Source organism: Geotrypetes seraphini, chromosome 4 (assembly GCF_902459505.1).
Source record: "Geotrypetes seraphini chromosome 4, aGeoSer1.1, whole genome shotgun sequence".
Classification (NCBI taxonomy): Eukaryota; Metazoa; Chordata; class Amphibia; order Gymnophiona; family Dermophiidae; genus Geotrypetes; species Geotrypetes seraphini.
The window spans coordinates 100,797,030-100,822,121 of NC_047087.1; the positions used below are offsets into that span (position 1 = coordinate 100,797,030).

General features: G+C 41.1%; 1 protein-coding gene across 2 annotated transcripts in view; it reads left to right on the forward strand.

Moving 5' to 3' along the window:
* MAN1A2 (mannosidase alpha class 1A member 2) overlaps positions 1-18,848 on the forward strand; it is a 394,344-nt gene extending 375,496 nt beyond the window's left edge. For both annotated transcript variants that reach the window (XM_033941127.1, XM_033941128.1), the window contains one exon: positions 16,777-18,848. In XM_033941127.1, coding sequence (XP_033797018.1) covers positions 16,777-16,909 — 133 coding nt within the window. In that variant the 3' untranslated portion in view covers positions 16,910-18,848. The remainder of the gene's footprint in view (positions 1-16,776) is intronic.
* Positions 18,849-25,092: the final 6,244 nt, after the last annotated feature.

The window sequence follows — 25,092 nt, forward strand, 5'->3', positions numbered from 1 at the left end:
AACCTCCAGAGGTAACTGGTCTCTACTGAAACAGGATAAGCCAAGCCCATAAGGAGAATAATTGTGGAAGTGACTTATGGCTATGGAACTTAAGCAATTGTTTGTGCCTTCCTGAGTCTGTGAAAAAAGGACTCTGGTCTCTAGAAAAAATAAAAGCTTTCTTGTTGTTGCACCTTTGTACAGTGGTTGTTTGTGCTGTTTTGAATACATGTGGGCAGTACTCTGGGTGAGTCTGGATGGGGCTCTGCCACAGAAGGCTCTCAAAACTATTCAAAGGCAAGGAAATAACACTCCAAATGAAGATCAGACTTGTCCACGCACTCATTTTCTCTGTGGTCAATTATGGATAAGAAAGGTGGACATTACAGAAACAAGAAAGAAAGATTGACTCATTTGAGCTTTGGTGCTTGGAAGGATTTTATGCATGCAGTGGACCGCCAGAAGAACTAACTTATCGATTCTGGAAGAGATCAAACCAGCTATGTCACTCGAAGCCCAAATGTTGAATTTATAACTGTCTTATTTTGGTCACACTGTCAGAAAAGAAAGATCATTGGAGAAGGACATCATGTTTGGGAAGATCAAAGGAATCAGGCAAAGAGGGCGATCTGCAATCAGATGACTGGACATGTTGAAACAACCATGGGGATGATGCTGGAGGACCTTACCAGGCTAGCACATAACCAATTTCTTTTTAGATCTGTAATTCATCTAGTCACTAGGACTCAAACATGAGTTGATGGTGCCTAACTAGCAAAAGATTGTCCATCCACTATCGCATTTAATCAGGTGCAGAATAATAATAACTTTATTTTTGTATACCGCAAATACCACAAGCAGTTCAGAGCAGTTTACAGAGGAAGAGACTGTACACAGACAGCAATGTTACAGAAAATATTTTCAAATTACATTGGTAAGTCATGAGAGGTTAGGTATATACAGAAGAATATCAGGGATACAAGAAGTATTTCAGAGATACAACAAGGCAAGAAGGAGTCAGATAAATTTATCAAAGAGATAGGTTTTAATTGATTTCCTAAAGGATTGGTAGGAGGGTGTATTTGAAATTACGGTGGTTAGGCATTTATTCCATTTGCCTGCTTGGAATAACAATGTTCTATCAAGGATTCTCTTCTAGATACAGCCGTTTAGGGAGGGGAAGGCAAACAGATAGGCATTGCGTGTGCAAGTGGTGCTGGGAAATACAAAGTGGTGTGACATGTAGATTGGGGATAAGCCTGTTATGGTTTTGAAGCAAAGGCAGGCAAACTTGAAGATGACCCTTGCCTCCATCGGCAATCAGTGAAGTTTTCTGTAGAACGGGCTTACATGATCTGACTTTTTGAGACCATAAATGAGACGGACGGCAGTATTCTGGATGATTCTCAGGCGTTTGATGGTCTTCTTAAAGGATCCCAGGTAAATGATATTGCAGTAATCTAAGGTGCTTAAGATTAGAGACTGAACCAGCAAGCGAAAGGAGAGGAAGTTGAAATAGTGTTTGATAGTATGGAGTTTCCAGAGGGTGCTAAAGCATTTTTTAACCTGAGCATTGATATGGTCTTCAAAAGTCAGGCATCGGTCCAGGATGACTCCAAGGATTTTGATGGTAGGGTTGATTGGGTAAATTAGCCCTTTTAATTTCAAAGAGGTATTCGTTAGCTTGTGGTTAGGGCTTGCCAGGAAAAGCTTGTTTTTTTCAGGGTTCAATTTTAGTTTGAATTGTGTGGTCCATTGCTCTACCTTAGTGAGAACAGATGAGGTGAATTGTTCAGTTTCTTGTGTCAGTGAGGTTATGGGGATGATAATTGTAATGTCATCTGCATATATGAATGATTTCAGTTTTAAGTCAGATAACATATGTCCCAATGATGCCATGTAGATGTTGAATAGAGAAGGAGAGGGGAGCCCTGTGGAACTCCGCTGGGATTGCACCAAGATTGGGAGAAGGTTCCGTCGCTGTGGAAAGCAAAAGGAAAGCAAATTCAAAGTGATACTGTACCTGATTGTAAAACCGCTTAGATAACCTTGATAGGCGGTATATAAAAACCTAATAAATTTGAATTTGAATACTGTTTTTGTCACCAGAAAACTGTGTTAGCACTGAGTTACACACCAAAAGCAAGAATACCACTTAACAGAACAGAAGAATGATCTCAGTAGATGTCATTTTTAAATCAAACAGTGATATGCTTTATTTCCAACAGCTTAGCCACATGAGGGAGGAAGGGCCTCCACATACACACATACCCCACCCCCAAAGCTGCAGCATCCTGAATGGCTGGCAGGGATGCCCAAGCCTTGGCAGCTAGAGTTCCATGAACTGAACTTCCACCAGTATGAGGAAGTTGGCAATGGACAATCTTTCCAGCCACTGATGCCAGCACATCTCATATATGCTCATTTTACAACTGGAAAGCACACTGCTGATTTCTTTGTACCGGGATAGATTTGAGCTACAGAGCTTTAGTATCCTCACCAACAAAAATACACTTGTTAATGGGGCGAAGAGAGCAGAAAGGAATAGAGCATCTCCCTCATCTCTTTGTACCCATATAGCAAATACTCTCTTTGTAGAAGTGGTAGGGTAGCTGTCTTAGTCCACTTTTAAAGTTAATAAATAGAAATTAAAACAAAGAAAATAAGATATCTTTTTTATTGGACTAACTTAATGCATTTTGTAATGAGCTTTCAAAGGTAACCCTTCTTCAGATCAGAAATTCAGAATATTTCTGATCTGAAGAAGAAGGGTTACCTTTGAAAGCTCATCACAAAGTGTATTAAGTTAGTCCAATATAAAATGAATCATTTTCTTTTGTTTTATATCTATATATTAACTTATTTTCTTTATAGATAAACAGCCCCAAAGAGGTTCTCCCAAAATTGTTTGCATTACACCATCTTGCCCATTGACTAAATTTGTAAAATTATAATAATATATATATTTATTTTATCTTTCCTTTTGTTCATTCACCTTTACACATCCATGGGGGGTGGGGGGTTGGAGGGAGGGGAATAAATATTGATGGTGACATTTGGGTAACTTTATTCTTCATTTATACTATATATTATGTTATATTATGTTATTGTTATATGTAGGAAAACTGAAAATCTTGAATGATATATATGTTACCTGTACAGATATTAGTGTAATGTATGTAATACCTACTGTTTGTTCATTTGTATGACCCTGTTTTAGATTAAAAATCAAAAAAGATTTAAAAAAAAAAAAAATCTTATATATACAAATATAAACAGATTTTTGGGCCAAAAAATTATCCAAAAGCAGAGGTTTATATTTGAGTCCTTCCAAGCTCTGCACCACCCTGCCCCTCTCAAGGACCCATCGCAAGCCTCCCCAGGCCTACCTTAAGCCCTGGTGATCTAGCGGTGAGTAGGGTCAAGAGCGATCTCTCCCATGTCCTATCCTGACTGGTTCTGCACCACCCCTTGCTTCTCTGACCCATTACAGGGCTACCCTAATCCCTAGTAGACCAGCAGTGAACTGCGGCAGGCGCAATCCTCCTAAGCTTCCATCCCTTGCAGTTTCACTACTGAAAATGGCTGCCATGAATTCTCGCAGCAATCTTGAGGACTGCCAAACATGCAGCAATCTCATGAGATTGCTGCGGGAACTTGCAGCAGCCATTTTCAGTAGTGAAACTACACAGGGCAGAAGCGTAAGAGGATCTGCCCTAGCGCACCACTGAACCACCAAGGCTTTAAGGTTAAGCCTGCGATGGGTCTGGGAGGAGGGCTAGGTGGTGCAGAGCCGCCAGGACAGGCTATAGGAGGGATCACTGCTGGACCATCAGAGCTTAAGATAGGCCCAGGGAGAGACCTGCAGTGGGTCCGGGGAGTGGGTTGAGTGCAGAGCCTGACAGGACACCTTTCTTTATATTCGAGTCAACCTTTATTCCCTCTCCTTTTTTTTGGGGGGGGGGCAGGTTACCTCTGTTTATATTCCAATATATACAGTAGTTACTTTAACTTAATTTTAACTCAGGTCCATTGTTGTCTCCCAGCCTTGAAAGGACGTATGTTCTTGTGGCCAAGTCTACCATTCTATAGGTTCACTTCCTCTGATTTCCTGTTCAACTGACAGCTCAGGGAACTTACTGGTGCTTCCTTTTATGGACACCTCTCCTGGGATTGATAACAATACTTTATTCTATCCCATGGAAACTCAGACTTCAAGTCCTCCTACCTAGGGGGAGTCTGTCTGAGTTTAGCCAGTTCTCTCGACTCCCCCGCTTACTTCTTCCCCATACTCGGCCGCTGTAATTTAATCTTCTGGCAGCCAGCAGTAACAACAAGGTGAGCCTGCTACCGCTGGCCTGTCCCGGAAGCCGCCTCGCTACAGGTCTCACGCGGGAATAAGAAGATGCTGCAGAGAGATGGCTTCCAGGGCAGACCAGTGGCAGCAGGCTTACTTCATTGCTGCTGCCAGCTGCCCGAAGATTAAATTAAAGATGCTGGGCACAGAGAGGAGGTAGATGGGGGAGTTGAGAGCTAGATCATGAGATGAAGCAGTGTCTGAGGTTGGACACCCCTGATCTAATGTTATGCTGTGTTTTGTTGAATTTATACATTTCATTGGGTGGCTCCTATTTTAGGCTCAGAGTAGATATCCAGAGAAAATAACAGCAGATTAAATCAGTGTGCCTATCCATTCTCTTCCATGCCTATCAGCTGCTCAGCTATAAAAATTCCTTCTTTTCCTCAAAGAATCCTCTGAGTTTGTCCCATGCTTTCTTCTTTTCAGACTCCATCACTTCACCAAGAAGCTGTTCTTTGTATCCACCACCATTTCTGTAAAGAAATAGTTCCTTATTCTTGAATCTTTCACCCTCATCTTGTGCTCTGTTCCAAAGCTGCATTTCTATTGCAGATTTGTTGTTTTTTTAAATAAGCAACAGATATGGCAGGCTACTTGCAGAAGGGAAAGCCAGTAGTTGGACTTCTGCTACACTGCAAATTAAGGAGCACTGCTGAATGGCCCTGCTTAAATTTCCCTTATAGGGCTATCCAATTCTGAGTACAGTAAAATCTTGGTTTGCGAGCATAATTCGTTCCAGAAGCATGCTTGTAATCCAAAACACTTGTAATTCAAAGTGAATTTCCTAATAAGAAAAAATGGAAACTCAGACAATTTTCCACAACTCAAAAACTTTAATACAAAATACCATACGTACTCGTATTGCAAGACCTCGCTCATTTAGAACAGTCGCTACACTCCTGTAGTATCAGAGAGAGAACCGTCAGCTCAGTTGTGATGATGTGACACGTGTATACTGTATGTACTAGTATTGCAAGACTTTGCTTGTTTTTGTTTAGAACAGTCACTACACTCTTGCAGCATCAGAGAGAGAAGACCCATCGGCTCAGATGTGATGTGTGTATACTGTATGTACTTGTTTTGCAAGACATTGCTTGTATATCAAGTTAAAATTTAATAAAACATTTTGCTTGCCTTGCAAAACACTTGCAAACCAAGTTACTTGCAATCCAAGGTTTTATTGTACTTGGAAAGAAATAACTAGCAGATTGTGATTGACCTGCCATGGATTTTGTTGCTTGAGCCAAAAGTGAGGAGGTTCAAGTCCCTGAAGTCCGTGCTCCTGAGAGGAATCAAATTGTCAGCATTTGCCTTAGTTTTTAGAATTATGATGAGATCAGAGCTACCTGCAGCCTTTATTCTGATGCGGCTGACTAGGCTCCACTGACTATGACCGAGCACTCTCATAGTACTATTTCTATACACAAACCCTTCTGTTGCTGGATCAGTTGGTATAATATTCTGTTCTGGAGTAGTCTGACTTTGTTCTCTGTTTTGTACAATATGGAACTATTCTGGGACTAATGTGGAATAGTTTCCATTTGTGTTAACACTTGATTCTGATATTGATGCCAAAAACTCTACTCATAAACATTTAATCCAAGTTGCTCTTGGAATAACTTAATCCAAGAGTGAAATGACTTTGTTGCATAATATTAGTTTCTGGTTTTGTTGTGCCTAATACTTATGTAGATTGATGAAGCCTTACCTTGACTTGGGAATTTGTCTTTAGTTTATGCAAAGAGATGAGAGATCAACATCATCTTGCCTTGAGTACCTGCAACAGTGGTATTGGGGGTTTCTCGTTTTTTGGGGGGGGGTTTTGACATAAGGTTTAAATGAAGTTTTGAAATCAGCTGAAACTTTAAGCCCAGGGCAATGGGTAGCTTTCTAAACCCTTGTTATGTGGAAATCTCTTCTACTTCTCTTAAAGTAGGAAGAGGTGAAAGCAGAGAGCATGACTGTCTCTCTTGATATAATTTAGTATCCTCAAATATAATCCCCCATGCCAATTGGATGCTGCAGATGGGCAGATTGGATGGGCCATTTGTCCTTTATCTGTCATCATGGATCTGTTTCTCTGACTAATGTATGTTCATGATATCACAGTTGAGCATCAGGATGAAGGAGAAAAATTCTGAAAACATACCAGTAACATATCAGCAGCCATCACTGTATGCAAGGTACATAAGTAGATAGTTAAATTTTTTGCTCATGTCAACTCTCATAAGCTGCTTGCTTCCTATGTCAACATTATCATAATAAAATCTCTTTGCTTCATAGAGCATAAATATTGCCCTGATGGTAATTGCAATTAGTATGTGATCTGACTTGCAAGTTACTGTGCAGTGAAACAGATATAAAATTGCTGAGCAGGTCTACCATAGGTCTACCATAGGTGTAAGAGGTGCTTGTTAAATACTGGCATAATGAGAGCCTTAATATAAAATAGACATGGTTTTTCAGTCCCATTTAAAGACATTTCGTTATGGTTTGATAAGGTGCTAACTACTCTTATCCTGGTATGTATCTGTGGTCAAACTTTATGAAAACTGAAATATGAAAAATCCAAATGCAGTATATATTTAAGAAACACATATACCCCCAAATTACATTACATTACATTACATTAGGGATTTCTATTCCGCCATTACCTTGCGGTTCAAGGCGGCTTACAAAAGATTTATAAAATGGGGTTACAATGGGAGAACAATTGATTTACTAGAGTAGTAAAGAGTAGATCTTTTGACATTTCTCGGGTTGTTAAGATTAAGGCGGCTTACAAAAGAATTATAGAAGGGGGTTACAATGGAAACAAAATTGTCATTACTAGGGTAGTAAAGAGTAGGTCTTTTGTCAATTTTAGCGTTGTTAAGAATATGTGAAGTTAGGGCTGTTTCAGGAATTTCTTGAAAAGTATAGTTTTTATTTCTTTTCTGAATGTCTTGTAGTCTGGGGTGGTCATCAGAAGGTTGGAGATCTGGTTGTCTAGCCTTGCGGCTTGAGTGGCCGTCATATAGTGCCTTAAGTTGTGTGTGCAAATTGGTGTGCATACAATTAACAAGTCTAATCGGCACAAATAATTGGCAATTAACTTATAATTTATGCTAATTGGCATTAATTAGAAATTATGTGCACAATTGAAAGAAGCCATGGAAAACAGGGAAGCATGGCGAGGACTTGCTTACAGAGTATCCAAGGGTCGGACATGACTGAATGGATAGTAGTAATATCTTTGTACCATTCTGTATCTTCCCTCCAAAACAATATTCACTTGCTTCTCTATGTTATAAATTACCCATGTTGCTAAATTGACCTCTTAACCTGTAAATCGCCTTGAACCTGTACTGGAAAAGTGCAATTAAGAAGTCCTAATTAGATTAGATTAAAACTTGGTAGGCGCATTCTACCGTATAAAGTTTGTGTCAGTTCTAATGCACAAATCCTAAAATGGGGCTTGGCCAGGGGAGGAGCATGGGCAAATTGTGAGCATTCCTAAAATTTAAGTGCACTATTATACAGTAGAATACGCCTAATGTGCGCACAATTTAGCTTCAAATACTTAGACCTGGTTTTTCTTGGACTAAATAGGTGCACCTCAAAGTTATGACGTATTGTCGCTTAACACAATTCTAAAAGGTGTGTGTATCTTTTATAAAATTGCACTAAGCGCCAATCTAGTTGGTGATGATTTTTGGGGCACCATATATAGAATATGGTCCAAAGCAGGTAATTTTATAAAGGATGTTTTTTGCATCTAAAAAATTATCTAAGGGGTTACGTGCAGTGCCAAGAAGCTACATACTTTCATTTGATCTGTATGGTCTGAAGAGACTACGGACCTTATAAAATCCAGTACCGTATTTTCACGCATATAACGCGCGCATCATACGTGGTTTTTACAAACCGCGCATAACCTTGCGCGTTATACAAATTTTTTTTACATAGTTCCCCCCCCCCCCGATGCCCGATTCATCACCTGGAAGGAGCGCTCGCACTCCCACCCCGAAGGACAGCTCGCACCCCCACCCGAAGGACCGCTCGCACCCCCATAGCCTCCCCCCTTCCCCCATGGAGAAGCTGTCTACCTTGTTTCCGGATGCCAGCCCAGCTGCTTCCTCTGCCGGCGGTCCTGCCCCTTCTCAGAGCCCTGTGCTGCGCTGCTTCCTCTTCAGGCGGTCCCGCCCTTTCTCTGACGTCAGAGAAAGGGCGGGACCGCCGGAAGAGGAAGCAGCGCAGCAGGGCTCAGAGAAGGGGCGGGACTGCCGGCAGAGGAAACAGCTGGGCTCGCTGGCATCCGGAAACAAGGTAGACAGCTTCTCCATGGGGGAGGGGGGGAGGCTGTGGGGGTGCGAGCGGTCCTGTGGGGGGGTGAATCAGATGTCGGGGAGGGGGCATCAGGCTTTCAGGGTAGGGACAGGACTTCAAGGGGGAAAGGAGAGTCGGGGCGGGCGAAAAGAGAGTCGGGGTCTCCAGAGGAGAGTCGGGGCAGGCGAAAGGAGAGTCGGGCAGCATGCGCGATATACGGGTGTGCGCGGTATATAAAAATTTCTGTACATAAATTTGTGTTTTCCGCGCGCTATACCCGTGTGCGCGTTTTACACGGGTGCGCGTTATCTACGTGAAAATACGGTAATCAGGTGGGACATTTGTGCTCTCAGAGCAGTTGTAGAAATTAGCACCTAGTACATTTCAAAGTTGCTATTAATCGACAAGACGCTTGTTCGCACTAGGCAGAGCACCTAAGTGCCATAGTGCCTAACTGCAAGTGGATGTACACATGGACGTGTCTCCGAGTTACCTACATAGTTTATAGAATTCTATACATTCTCATATCACCTTGTGTGTCCAGGTGCACCAACTTACGCATGGCATAAGAGGGTATATACCTAAACATGGGCACACCAATGCCAACTTCCACTAGTGTTATATAAATGGAATCTTGGCACCAAGATGCAGTTATAGAATTGAAGCTAAGTGAACAGCACTGGGGCACCTAGACTGAGGCACCAATTCAAAGTCTTATTTCTAAAACCCGCTAAGTCCATTTTAGTTGCATCAGGGAAAAATCAAGTTTTCATGAAAACAAATATTTTTCATTTCCCACAAGAACTGGAGTAAATATACGTACATTCAGAAAGCTAAAGCATGCTGATTTATAAGTGTTGTTTAAAATTTGCATGACTTACGTTTTGTATATGTAAAAAATGTTGAATTTTAGAAAAACCTATGCATTTCATTCTATGCCAGTTTTATCACATAAATCTTGAAATGAATCTTATAGGTGGAAATTCTATAAATCTGGCACCAAAAACAATGAGCACACACATACACATTTTTGCATTGTTGGAGTAAGTGTAAATTTGTACAAATATTTGTGTGCCATTAGAGATAATTTGTAATGCCTATTTTATATAGGCATCATTGAAAGTGGTCTCCAGAATTGTATATAACATTGTAAATGAGGTCTCACTAGAGTCATATATAGTAGCATCAATGCCTCCTTTTTCCTATTGGCCATTCGTCTCACTATACACCCAAGCATCGGTCTAGCTTTTGCAGTTGCCCTTTCAACCTCTTTGGCCATCTTAAGATCATCACACGCTATCGCACCCAAGTCCTGCTCCTCTTTTCATTTTTAACCTTTTTTATTAAATTTTCATAACTGGTCATGAAACATATACATATTTGGAAAACATGTTAGTTATGACCAAATAGGAACTGACTTGCAGAGGCATGAGCCAGAACAAAAATCATACCTTCTGGCATGCACAGAAAAATGCATAACATAGTAACAATAAGGGAAAGTCTTGAAGAAGAGAATCACATCTCTGCAGCAGTAGGGAAATTCAAATTTGTGCACAAAAGTTCTTCACCCCTAAACTGTACCATTCCCTTAGGTTTTTTCAGCCCAAATACATGACCTTGCATTTTTTTAGCATTAAATTTTAACTGCCAAATTTCAGACCAATCTTCAAGCTTCACTACATCCATTCTCATGTTATCCACACCATCAAGGGTATTTACTCTATTGCAGACTTTGGTATCAGCTGCAAAGAGGCAAATCTTATCAGACAGCCCTTCAGCAATATTTCTTACCAAAATGTTTAAAAGAACAGGCCCAAGCACCAAATCTTGAGTCAAGGTTCAGAAAATAACCTTTCTTGATTATCTGTTTCAAATAAAAACACGTCAGTATGTATATCCAGAGGAAAATGCAATAGAATTCTTAACTTTTACTGTGGAAAGCCAAAGCAAGATGGTTGAAATGTGAGCCAAGCAAATTCAGATGCAGCACTCCCTGGACAAGAACCAAATATATAGACATGATATACCCATAAGATGCTTTTACTTTGTAAGAATGCTTAATATATATATATTTTTTTAAGTATTGTGTACTGTAAATGTTGACGCTGTGAGTGGCTTTTTATAACATGCTAATTGTTCCTGGTACTGGAATGCTATACAGGACATCAGGACAGAATCAGCTGGCATGGCATTGTCATAGCCAGAAGGCAAAGAACATAGTAATTTTCTTTATTTTCCTTTCTGGGGAGATGGCTTATCATGTATGTTATATTCACATTGAAGAGTGAAAAACACCCTTGAGCAATATGAAGGATGGTTTCTGGTAAGCCCATCAGTGATCTACTGGGATAGAATGAAGGTTTGATTGCTACTTCACTATGGTGATATGCATCACTAATTAAAAAGAGCTAAACTTGTTTTTTTATACCTGTTCCTTATACCAAAGTCAAGAAAGTAAGTCCAGTAGCATATCCAGAGCCACACTGGGGAGGGAGGGAACAGTGGCAATAGGCATCCCATTTTCTCTGCTTCCCCTTTCTTCTTCCCTCCCATTCCAAATTAAAAAAACAAAATCTTAGCTGGTGGGAATTTCCAAGCCCTGCCAGCTAAAGTCATCTATTGCCACCCTGAGGCTGCTAAAATACCACAATCTTCAGCAGCATATTGACCCACTGATGCCAGCATAGTGAGCATGCTCAGTTCTTGTGCAGGAGCTAAATACACTCATGGTGTCAATATCAGCAGCTTTAACCTTCTGTCATTAACTGCCATGCTTTACCTGGCTTGATGTGGCTCTGGATTCCTTCATCTGACGGGGCTTGGTGATCCTTGCTAGTAACAGTTGGTGCACCTGGCTGCTGAGCGGGCTTAAGGCAAAATTGGATTGTCCCAGACCCTGAGTGAGTTGAACAACACTGGGATTTAAAATCAAGTATTAAAGGTTAGAGAGCTCTACAGTAAAATAATGGTTTGGGTTGGTTTTTTTAAAAAGTATATCAAGCAAGACTGCTGTTTTATGGAAGAACTATTATACACAGGAGTATCCTTAGCAAAGAACGTACCCTGTGCAACACACTCCTTAGTGCTCTCACCCCACCCATTGCATTGTGGCCAACCAGGGAAGGCAATGGACAGGACAGAATTTTGGTGACCTGCCTCCCATGCCCACTGTGCAACTGCACATGTCTTGCTACACCCCTTAATATATACTTGTTGCTGAACACATGTATCTTAAATATCAGCACCAAGTAGTTTTGGCTGCTTCCTGTACTTCACTACAGGATTAGGACAATATTCTGTCACTAATTTACTACTACTGCCAAAGAATGAATGTACCTCACAGCCATAAAGCAGAATATCTGCTATCCTGTTTGTCTGCTATTAGCATGGAGCTGGATAATAACCAGCTTTCTGTTGTAGCTAAAGACAGAAGTATTTCACACAACAAGTAGAGCCTTAAAATTTTTCCACTTGGTCCAAAACCAAAAGCACTTATGCCATATAACTCAAAATTCATGGGCAGTGTTAATTCAAGTCTCGTCCTATTCCTGTATTGAGATTGTGCCTGCACTCTTCCCTACACCGGACCTGAAAAAGTACTGTAAGAATATAAGAATAGCCTTACTGGGTCAGTGCAAAGGTCCATCAAGCCCAGTAGCCTGTTCCCACAATGCCAATCCAGGTCACTAGTACCTGGCCAAAACCCAAAGAGTAGCAACATTCCATGCTACCAATCCAGGGCAAGCAGTGGCTTGCCCCATGTTTTTCTCAATAACAGACTTTAGACTTTACCACCAGGAAATTGTCCAAACCCTTCTTAAAACCAGCTACACTATCTGCTCTTACCACAACCTCTGGCAATGTGTTTCAGAGCTTAACTATTCTTTGAGTGAAAAAATATTACCTCCTATTGGTTTTAAAAGTATTTCCCTATAATTTCATTGTGTTTCCTAGTCTTTGTATTTTTTGACGGAGTGAAAAATCGATCCACTTGTACCGTTCTACTCCACTCAGGATTTTGTAGACTTCAGTCATATCTCCCCTCAGCCGTGTCTTTTCCAAGCTGAAAAGTCTTAACCTTTTTAGTCTTACCTCATACGAGAGGAGTTCCATCCCCTTTATCATCTTGGTTGCTCTTCTTTGAACCTTTTCTAGTGTCACTATATCTTTTTTGAGATAAGAAGACCAGAATTGAATACAATACTCCATCCCTGTTTAATAATGCCTAGTATCTTGTTTGCTTTATTGGCTGCCGCCACACATTTGGTAAGTTTCATCATATTGTCTATAATGACACCCAGATCCTTTTCTTGGGCACTAACCCCCAAGATGGACCCTAACATTCGGTAACTGTGATTCAGGTTATTCTTCCTAATGTGCATCACTTTGCACTTGTCCACATTAAATTTAATCTGCCAGTTGGACGCCCAGTCTTCCAATTTCCTAAGGTCTGCCTGCAATTTTTCACAATCCACATGCGTTTTAACAACTTTGAACAGTTTAGTGTCATCTGCAAATTTAATCACCTCACTCATTGTTCCAATTTCCAGATAATTTATAAATAAGTTAAATAGCACCAGTCCCAGTACAGTTCCCTGTGGCACTCCACTGTTTGCTCTCCTCCACTGAGAAAAATTACCTTTTAACCCTACTCTCTGTTTTCTATCCGATAACCAATTCCTAATCTACAACTGAACTTTGCCACCTATCCCATGACTCTATAATTTTCTCAGGAGCCTCTCATGAAGAACTTTGTCAAAAGCTTTCTGAAAATCTAGATACATTACATCAACCGGCTCACCTTTATCCACATGTTTATTCACACCTTCAAAGAAGTTATAGTTTCCAGGCCTTGTTATACATAGGCTTATTACTGAATTGCAGAGCTTGATCCTCATGGGGCTCCATCAGGAATGCCCCCCACCTCCAAAAATTCAAAGAGCAAGAGAAGGGGGAAATTCCTTCCCTGCCTGGTGCTGGTATCTTCAGTGCAGGGAGACATGACTGATCCTGCCCTGTGAGTGTTGTCAGATATCAGGAGTAAAAACCCATAACATGCAAGAATTCCTTTGCTGGATTGAACTGTGAGCATGAACAGCAGCCTGGAACTGAAAAGTTTGTGTATCCCTGATCCATTTCCTACTTAATAAAATAAATTCTCTAAAATTAAATAAGATAATTGGATAATTATGTTTGCCTAGTATAACGAGGACTTGCTTTAATTGTGGTTGGAAGAATTGTGGCCTATACATCCTTAAGCAATTTCAATAATCACAGCTCTTATACCAAAATTAAATAATATATGAATAATACTCTTATTAAAGTGTGAAGTGCTCAGACCTTATAACCTGTGTTTTTAGTGTTATCACCAAAACGAGGTTAACAAGGGGACCATCATTGCCTTCACTGTCCCCTGACCACCTGCATTATATAAACAAACTCTCAGCGTGATTTGTTCATAATGAATGATGTACTTATCTTTGCCAGGTGGTAGTTGATGATGTTAGACCTCGTTCAGACAAACGTAAACCAAGTGATGTGACTTTAAAAATTTTTTCTCTATATATGCGTTTCAATCTATGGTCCCTGTTCCTGTCGGGGGGACAGGGACCATAGATTGAAACGCATATATAGAGAAAAAATTTTTAAAGTCACATCACTTGGTTTACGTTTGTCTGAACGAGGTCTAACATCATCAACTACCACCTGGCAAAGATAAGTACATCATTCATTATGAACAAATCACGCTGAGAGTTTGTTTATATAATGCAGGTGGTCAGGGGACAGTGAAGGCAATGATGGTCCCCTTGTTAACCTCGTTTTGGTGATAACACTAAAAACACAGGTTAAAGGTCTGAGCACTTCACACTTTAATAAGAGTATTATTCATATATTATTTAATTTTGGTATAAGAGCTGTGATTATTGAAATTGCCATTGATTATCATCACAGAGTTTAATTATCGATTCCTCCAGAGATAAGTTTACTCTATACATCCTTAAGAACATAAGAATTTTTTTTTTTTTTTTTTAATCTTTATTAAGTTTTCAAAGCTAACAAAAAGTGCAAAACAATATACATACAGATATTAATAATCATAATAAGCATTTATAATCAATCAGTATCAATTTTTTTAAAAAACCTCTCCCATCCAACATTTTCCATCTCTTACCAGGCAGCATAATAGGGCAAAGACCTAGAAAAACTAATTATAAATGCAAATAACTATGGTGAATTTAAGAAACGCCTAAAGACATACCTGTTCTTGAAATATCTAGGTAGCGGATCTGCATAATCTCTTCCATCACAATCTCCCATCTCAATCCCCCCCATTACAACTGTTCCCTTAAACAGTTAGCCACTATTCTTCAATTATTTAAGTTCTACTCAATTTGTAGCATCTTTCTAATCATTGTAAACCACATAGAACTTCACGGTCCTGCGGTATATAAACTGTTGTTATTAATAATAATAATAATAATACCAAACAAAAGCTATCCCCCCTACCTTATCCTGGATGTATGGGTGCTAAAACAATGGAAAATAAAGATAAAAGACAACTATAATGAATCCACAAAAGACATCAATGGACCCAAAACTAATTTGAATATCTTAGTATGCCCTAGCATGTCAGCCTTCATTTTCTCATACTTATAATTTAAGCATAAATTCGCCCACCAAAAAGTAAAACTAAGGCGATCCCAATTTTTCCAATCATTTGCATGACTATCCCGTCATAATAAGGAAAAGCCAACATTTATATCTGTCCAATGAGGGTTTAAGATGCAATATCATCCCACATATGACAACATCATCTGTCAATGGAATCGATGACTCCAGTATGATATTAATTTGTCCCCATATTGACTTCCAAAAGTTGAGTATCAAAGGACAATAGAACATCAGATGATCCAGCGTCCCTATACCAGTATTCTGTTTCCAACAATGGCCAACCCAGATCCCAAGGAACTGGCAAGATCTCAAATAGTAAAACAGATTTTATTCTGCTTATCCTAGGAATAAACAGTGGATTTCACCAAGCCATCTTAATAAGGGCCATCTGTTGCAGTTGTTTCAAAGAACATTTTCCTGTTTGGTTCTTCCTAGCTTCTTAATTTTATAGGTGAAAATAGAGCTTTGGGGTTTTGAGGAGTGAATGAAAATAGTATGCCACAATTTTCAACAGCTTCTGTTATGCCTGAAGCACAGCAATTTGAATTATTGGTTTATCTGTAACTGTTAGAAAATGTGATGTATTGATATAGCCTTCAATCTATAACCCTACTCCCCTCTGCCCCCTCCCAGCCAGCAGATTAACCGTTTTCCTTAACTGTATCCATGACATCCTGTTTGTCTGTCTTGTCTGTTTAGATTTCTTCTTTGTGACTGTACAGTGCTGTGTACATCTGGTAGTGCTATAGAAATAATAGTAATAGTGGATTCTTCAACTGTATTTTTGCTTTAAGAATGAAAAGTTTCTGGGTCAGTCAGTAATGATTTTTCCTGACCTTTGTAGGGCCAAGCAACTTAGGAGTAAGGCCTTTTTGGCATTTAAACCTCAGATGCTGGAGCTCAAAGGGGTGTTTTTCCTTCAATTTCCATGCAAATGTATAGTTAAAATGAATGACAGAACGTATGTATTTTTGGACCCAGATCATTTAAAGAATTTCCTAGAGACCTCCAGTTCCTATAGCTGTATCTACCCCCTCTGATTGTGATATTAATCCCGCGATATAAGAATGTTAACTAAATGGTCCGAAAAAGGAAAATATCTGTTTTGAAATTAAGTTGTTCTCTAATCCTCCAAGATTTCTGTAATCTCGTCTCCTCTCTAATTATTTCTTTTTTCCTTAAATTGAGGTTAATATAGAGATATACTTATGATTTATTGCCTTAATTAATTGCTATCAGAGATTTTCAAGTGTTATCTATTTTCTTTATCATGTGTAAACTTGTAATATTTGAAAATTGCATAAATAAATTAAAATAAAAGAAATAATAATAGTAGTAGTACTAATATGTCCTAGATACCTAATCATAACTGTTACTAACTGTAAACACTCAATCTAGGCTCACTAAGAATCTGATTGTGATGTTCTATAATATGTCTTTTCTTTATTTGTTACTAGGTATTTATACCTTCTCTTCTCCGGTGATGACCTACTACCTTTTGACAACTGGGTGTTCAACACAGAGGCCCACCCTTTGCCTGTTTTACATTTAGCAAATAGCACGCTTTCAGGAAGTCCTACATTTCGGTAGAGACTTCTTGTGGAGGAATGAGAGATTGAAAGAGACTGCTCTGATGTATTTTGTTTACATGGAACACTGTGGAAGTGAAGCCTTTTGTGTGTACTGGACTCTCTTGGGTTACAGGGTGAGAGAGGAATGGCAGCTCGCTTCAGGCTCTTCACTGGGCACATGAATGAGATAAAATTATGAAAATGAGAAAAAACTATTCCATTTTCTACTTGACCAAAATGATGAGCTCATGGTAGCACTAAGACCTTTAAAGAAGGGAAGGAAGCATGAAATAGCACACTTCTATCTGTTATTAAGAAAAGAGACCATGTTCAGTGTTCAAGGCTGCATTTGCATGGAGACAAAAACAGTTTTACAAAGGGACCTCTTGGAAGCTGACCATGAATTTTCAGCATTTGTCTCTGAGTTACAGGACAGCCTTCTAGAGGGTGTATCATGCACGCACATGCTCAGACAGAGCAAATTCCAAAATCCTGTCATCTTTTTTTGGTGTGGGTTTTTTTTTCTTTATTTTTATAATCTAAATGGCATGATCAAAGCAGCTATGATGATGACAAACTCAACCCAGCAGCATACCAGTGCCAGCTAATTTGACATGTACAAAACATTTGTCTTTTTAATTTTAACGATAATATTTAAATGAATTTCAGGCTATATGGACCACGCTGGCAATCATTCATAGTGCCTCTCTTTCTGTAGGTGCTGTATTCTCCTCTGCCAACCTTGCACCATAGGTCATTTTGGAAGGGGTTGAGGGGTGGAAGAATTGAACAATGTGGTTATCAGAAAATATTAATAGGGATCACACCTCAGTTTTCATATACAATTGGATCAGCTTTCTTTATACATTCACAATATGAGCTTGAAATAAAGCATCCTGTATGCGTTTCTTAAGTATAGAAGAACCTGATGCTCAGAAGGCAGCACAGAAAAACCTTTCCAGAAAGCCTGCATTTTGTCAAACTTGATAATCTATTTGCTTTGTACTTGAAAGATATTGCAATCATGACACATTTCTTGAATTTGACATCTCTCTGAATATATTAGGGTTATTTTAGGCCTCAGGGTACTGCAGAGTCATTGGCACATATTAACATTCTTCACATCACATCTTTATGTTCATTTCTCTGTACATGCATCAGTTATCTTGAATTGGTTTTCACAAGCAGGTGTTTTTTTTTTGCGGGGGGGGAGGGTTTGCTACAGTGGTTTCCTCTTGTATGTACGCATTGTGGAACCTGGAGGGGAAATGTGCAAGACATGTCTATGATATACACGCTGAATGTATTCAGTTGTAATGTATTTATTTACATGATAAAAACTTTTATTCTGCGGTTCCATTTGGGATTGAACATGCCTTGCTTGGCAGCTTTTTGCCACAAGCAGTAAACTGGGAAAGCAGCAATGTAATGGTTCTGACTTCGGATTTATAATGTTATTCGAATGCGCAAGACCACAGTTCAGTAGTTTTGTACGTACAACCAAAGAACCTGTGCATACAAACAAAAGCAGAAGTACAGGACGATATAGAAAATTATTGAGTCTTGAAAATCTGCACATTTAATACTCGTAAGTGTGTATTCCCAGAAGTGCATACAAGTGTAGTTAACGGTACTTATCATGCAATGTGGAGTAGCTCTGCTATTAAAACAAACAAAAAAAACCCAGTTCTTTGAGGAGAAACCACTCACCTTTCTAACTTTGTTTCTTAAACCAGACCTCTGACTTTTTCACAGCTGCACAAGTGACCTTCTTACCATAAACAAATAGGAATTGGCATTCCTTGTCTTCTTTAAGAGTAGCTCTAAAATAGTGCCCAAGTAACAGTGCGGCAGTGTAAGGTGCATATCTCATAGACACCAATCCAGAGGAAATTCACACAAATGCTGTTTTATTTTTGGGATGTAAAAGTCATATAAATGATTTATTACATAAGTCATCCGTCTGTGTTAGCCTCTTTTTTTCTTTCTCTCTCCTTTTATACTTTATGTGTTATAAGCGTATCAAGGGTAAAAACAACTGTACCTTTGGATAAGAGGCATTAGTTGACCACTTGACATCTAAAAAAAAAAATTTAAAAAGTGCTGTATCAGAACTGCCAGGTTAACTAGTTCCAGAAGGAAGACTTGTCCAGTCCTAGTTTTAAATTTTCACCTCAAAAGTAGTATGGTATTTATTTTGCACAATGATAGGGTTGTCCGGCATCCAGGACTGGCCTAAAACCTCCCTTCTGGAACCAGGTAACTTGGCAGCTCTGCTGTCTACATGACAATTTTGCAGTGTGAAAGAGTGAAAAGGGCAGGCCACGTGCATTTATTTAGCCCTGAATTAAGAGTGGAGACATTCTTGCTGGATTGCTTTCAGACGCATTTGGCAATTGGTAGGAAGATGTGAGGAAACAATCTGCTTGCCCATAACTCAAAATCATTTTCAGATAAGTTTCATCCTTTGCTGACAAAATTAGCATTGTGTGTATCATTTGAATGGAAGAATTGGAAAGCATATTGGAAAAAAAATGTTTTTCTATTTAATTCAGTAGCATTATATTATGATTAGGGACTTGGGGATGTAATATTCAGCCCATGGTGGTCAGTGGTCCTGCTGACATCCACAGGCTGAATTCAGCCTGGATATTCAGTGCCAGATTGTGTCCAGACTCCAGCATTGAATATTCATTTACAGTGGTCAGCCAGAAGATAGCCACATACAAGCTGATATTCAGGCTAAAGGGTGATTAGCTTGATGTATAAAGTTAGGAGAGCCTTTTTACTGTCCTAACTTTATCCACCTATGTAACTGGTTAGCGACACTGGCTGGTTAAGTGTTGCTAAAGATCAGCAGATAGGTAGACACAAGTGATTTAACAAGACAGGAGGCTCATATTTGGCATTTCAAAGCTTACATTCAAAGCGGTGGGCACTGGAGGATTAAGTGGCTCGCCCAGGGTCACAAAGAGCAGCACCAAGATTTGATCTCACAACCTCTGGGTGCAAAGGCAGCATCAATCAGTGAGCCACAGCCCTTTCTAACAACCTTTAGCACAAAAAACTGCTGAATTCCAATTTTTTGGTACATCTAAAGAACCTTTATTCTAGTGCAGGGGTGTCCAATGTCGGTCCTCGAGGGCCGCAATCCAGTCGGGTTTTCAGGATTTCACCAATGAATATGCATGAGATCTATTAGCATACAATGAAAGCAGTGCATGCAAATAGACCTCATGTATATTCATTGGGGAAATCCTGAAAATCCGACTGGACTGCGGCCCTCGAGGACCGACATTGGACACCCCTGTTCTAGTGCAATAGGTTTGTCTTATGGGTGGATGGGTAACCTCTTCATGCTCATGAACCATGAAGGAATCCACTCCAGGTTTTTGATTCCTCCTTCTTCACTAGAGGGCTCTACTGCCTCCTTCAGTTTTTCCTTTTGAGTGCGAGCCAGGAGTCATCTTTCTGATCTGCTTTCTATACTTTGTATTATTTTCAGTGTTTCTTAGTGATTTGGGGCAGTTTTCAGGGCTCCAAAGCTCCCCAGGTTGAGAGGAAAGCTCTGCCTGCATGGAGAAGAAGCAGATTTGAGATCCGCAGCTGACAGACCGATTCCTCTGTGGTACCTGTTGGCCAGCCTTCTAAGGGTCTGACCCCTTGAAGCTTTGCTCATCTACTGGATCGCAGGGGCTTGAGCACAGGCTGTTAGACACCCACAGGGGGCTCTTCAGGATACTAGCTGCATGTCGCCTCCCCCCCTTTCACATAATGGGGGTCAAGGATTAGTCAGATTTAACTGTTGGAGGACAGTTCCAGTGAGGCAGTGATTTCTTCTCCAGATCCAGCTACTTTAAAGAGAGCTGAGGCAGGCTACAGTGCATCCACAGCAGATGTCACAGTGAAAAAGCTGTTACAGCCTTTGGGCAAAATCGGGAGGATTTTACAGGTTTCTACCACTTCCTTATAGGGTCCTCCACCTCTAAAATCTTATTTTTATTTTCTGATAAACTGGGTTTTTGCGCCAAAACACTGCTGAAGCGAGTATCTTAGATTTCCCAATTTATTTTCAAAGTTCTTCAGACCCTTCAAATCACCTCCAAACTGGTAGGGGAGGAATTCCCAGACTTTTATCCCAATTTCATACCAAATTTGTGCTCATTGGACACTGGAAGAGCGCCCTTACACCACATGCCATATGGTGAATGAAAGGGGGTTGGGAGCTTTGAGTTTAGGTCTCTAGGGCTAAGGAAATATTGGAGGGCCTGTATGCTGGGAGTAATTCCCTTCCAGAGCCCTGGAACACTGGCTTACCTACAAGGAGGCTGTTGAAAAGTTCTCAGCCCAACCAAGAGAATGATGTGGAGCCATGAAACTTGCAAGTTATTCCACACTTTTCTTGACACTTTTTGTTTCAACAATATGAAATGAAATAAAAAGTGTGGAAAAACGTGTAAGTTTCATGGCTCCACATCTTTCTCTTCTTGGTTGAATTGTTCAGCACACCTTTGTAAAAGTAGGAGTATGAAAGCCATGAAGCCCAAGAGATGTGCAATGGAGTCACTTAGAGGGGACTCTACACTGCCCTGTACATAATTCTCTCCTGAATTTGTCAATATGATGTGGAGAGCTTATCTGGAAAGATGAAATCCCCAGGAGAAGTCTGGCAGTTCACCAGGTACTAGAGGAGGCTTGTGCTCCCAGAGCATGCTTAACTCGGTTTCAGATACTAGCCAGGATCTGATGGACCTTTCTGATGAAGATTCAGAGGACAAGGGGTCTATCTGCATGCCTTTACTATCACAAGAGCGAACCCTTCTGCTGTGAGATGCAGGGTTGCAGGCAAGTGTGAGTACGTAAGATACAGAGGTGGCCCTCGATCAGGACAATAACCACATAATTTGCCAACTGTTCAAATCCTCAGCTCTGTTAGAGCTTATTGCTGACTCCTTCTAGTTGAACTTGGACACCAAACAGGCCCCGTCTGCTCCCTGCTCTATACTGAGTGGAGTGAGAGCCTAGTCATCTTCATTTCCCTGGCATCCTGATTGAGCATTTTACTCATGGAGCATTGGGATGCTCCTGAAGAGTCCCTAAAGGTAGCCAGAACAATGGCTCTGCTGTATCCTGTAGCTCAGGAATGTCAATAGATGTTCACTCCGCCTGAGGTAGATTCCTTAGCAGCGCAGATAACTAAACACACTTTTCTTTGCCAAGTGGGGGAGGCATGGTATTAAAGGATATGCAGGGTCGCAGGGTAGATGTGATCCTTAAAAGACAGTTTGAAGCGCTGGCCTCAGGAATCAAAGCAGCTGTAGTGGCTTCCCTTGTGACACATACCTGTTCCTTTGTGACACATGCCAGCTTGAGGGGGCTTGCGCTGGCGGAGGACGAACCTTTTGTCTCAGCTCCTATTGGCAGAATTGGATTATGTAGCCAGTGCTCTCAATGACATCATCAGAGTCATGAGCAAAGTCTCAGCTTATGCTATCTCAGCCCACAGAATTCTCTGAATCAGGCAATGGGCGGGAGATTTCACTTCCAAGGCTGCCCTCTGTAGACTTCCTTTCAAGGGACAAATGTTTGGAAAGGATCTGGACAATCTCAGGGCTGATGATTGTCAGCCGAAATCTGTACTTGACAGCAGACTGCAACCCTTGAGAGGCTCTGGGCGGTCTAATTTTCATGGCTCCTGGTGTTTTAGGCAGTACTCTGGAGGAGCCTCCACTCAATGGTCCTACCAAGGTTCAAGTCAGAGATTTTCAGGACCCAAGCAGACCCAAGCCTCCAGTTCTCGTCCCACTTCAGCCTCCAAGAAAGCACATGATGCCAGGTCAGGAGTCATTCCCCTGATGATAGGGGGATAGTTCTTGGAATATGTAGAGGCCTGGGTGCAGATCTCGTCAGACCATTGAGTACTGGAGATCATTTGAAGAGGTTTCAAGTTCATATCTGTCCAGCCTTTAACATACTGGTTTGTGGACTCCCCGGTGGAGCATCTAGAAAAAGAAAGCAAGGTTGTGGCTACAGTTCAGAGGTTATTAGACATTTAGGCCATAGAGAACGTGTACCCAAATAAAAAAACTTGGCCTATCTAGCACCATCCGCGAGGCACTACCTTCAAGTGTTTAGCTCCATGGCAGCCATGACAGATGTGGTCCCATGGGCAAAGGCTCACATGTGTCCTCTCCTTAGTGCTCTGCTATCACATTGGTTACCACAGTCAGACTCCCTGCAGATATCTACTGTGGACTGTAATAGCCAGAATTGGTATGGGCTGGTGGCTCCATCCAGAGGCATTATCAAGGGACATGCTTCTCAGAATAACTTTGTGGGTATTTGTGACAATGGGTGCCATCCTGTTCAGCGGGAGGGGGGCGGGGGCTCACTGAAACAGATGCCCAATCCAGGGGTGCTGATCGGCCTCCCAATGGGAGTGGCCGATCAATGAATTGGATTTTCGAGCAATTCGATTGGCATTGTAGAAGTTTGAGAAAAGTCTGGAGGGACAAGTGGTCCACGTCTTGGACAGTTCTACTGTGGTGGCATATGTCAATCATCAGGGAGGCACCAAGAGTGTGTAGCTGAGTCTGGACGTCCACTCTCTGTTCCGGTGGGCAGAGTGTCATTGTCAGACACTTTCAGTGATGCATGTAGTGGGAGTAGACAATGTCCAGGCAGAATTTCCCAGCAGACAGATACTGGATCCAGGAGAATGGATGCTGTTCGCCACAGCATTCCAAGCCATTGTTCATCCCTGGGGTCACCCAGCGTTCGATGTGATGGTGACAGCAAGAAACAAGAAGGCAAACCGCTTCTTCAGCCAAAGATTCAAGCCTGAAAACATAGGTCTGAATGCTCTGGTCCAACCGTGGACAAAGCACGATCTCTTGTATGTGTTTCCTCTGTGGTCTGTGATAAGGCAGACACTCCACAGACTTGCAGGCTTTCTGGGAAAAGTCATTCTCGTGGCACCAGATTGGCCATGCAAACTGTGATATGTGGATCTAGTGCATCTTCAGAGGGGCGCAGGTCTCAGACTGCCAGTGAAGATCCAGATTGCTTTACTCTTGCTGCATGGCTTTTAACTGCATGGTGTTAGCATGCAACAAATACTCAGAAGTAGTGATTGCTGTTCTCCTTAGAGCCAAGAAGCCTGCAATGGTCTCTGCTTATGCTAAGACAAGGGAAACTTTCCAGCATTGGTGCATTAAGGAGAAGGCAAAGCCTTTCTCAGCTCTGATCTCGGTGGTATTAGTCTTTCTCCAGGTGGGCCTTGACAAGGATCTTACAGTGGCATCCCTCAGGGTCCAAGTAGCGTGACTCTTGTTTCAGGGTTTGTGAACCTAAAGATTCCTTGGCGTCTCATCTGGGCATAGCCAGATTTCTGAAGGGGGTGCTTTGGTTCAGGCCCCTGGTAAAACATCTGTTTCCATTGTGGAACCTCAATGTGGTTTTACAAGGACTCGGGCTCCATATGATCCTTGATGAGTCTAATGCTCAAGATGGTCTTTCTCTTGGCCCTTACCTCAGTGAGAAGAGTCTCAGGCTACATGTTCTTTCCTACAAAGAGCCTTTCCTCAAGATCACGAAGGCCAGATTTTCTATGTGCACTGTTCTGTACCTTTGCTGAAGGTTGTATCAGCTTTCCATGTCAAGAGGTCAGATTGCCAGCATTCCAATCCACAGGGTCTAGGAAGAAAGACCAGATTCTTAAAATATTGGATGTGAGGAGTTTCTATATCTTGAGGTTACCAATGAGTTCAGGCTATCTGACCATATTTTGTGCTCACCAGTCAGACTTGACACAGCACACTGGCGTCCAAGGCCATAATTTCCTGATGGACCTGCAGATCCATTTCGTCAGCATATATTGCCTGTGGAAAACAGTCACCAGTCTCTGAAGGCACATTCAACCAGAAGTGTGGCTTCTTTGTGGGAAGGAAGTTCAGGTGGTCTCCCCCAAAGAGATTTGTAGGGCAGCAACCTGGTCCACTCTACATGCATTTTCCAAGTTTTACAGAGTGGATGTAGTGGCATGGGTGGTCACCGCCTTTGGGTCCTCAGTGTTATGAGCTATCACAGAGGTCCCACCCTAGATTTCTGGGATTGATTTTGTACATTGTGTCATTCTGAATGGATTAGATGTACAAAAGCAGTCCAAGAAATCTAGGATGGGACCTCTGTGCCGGCTCATAA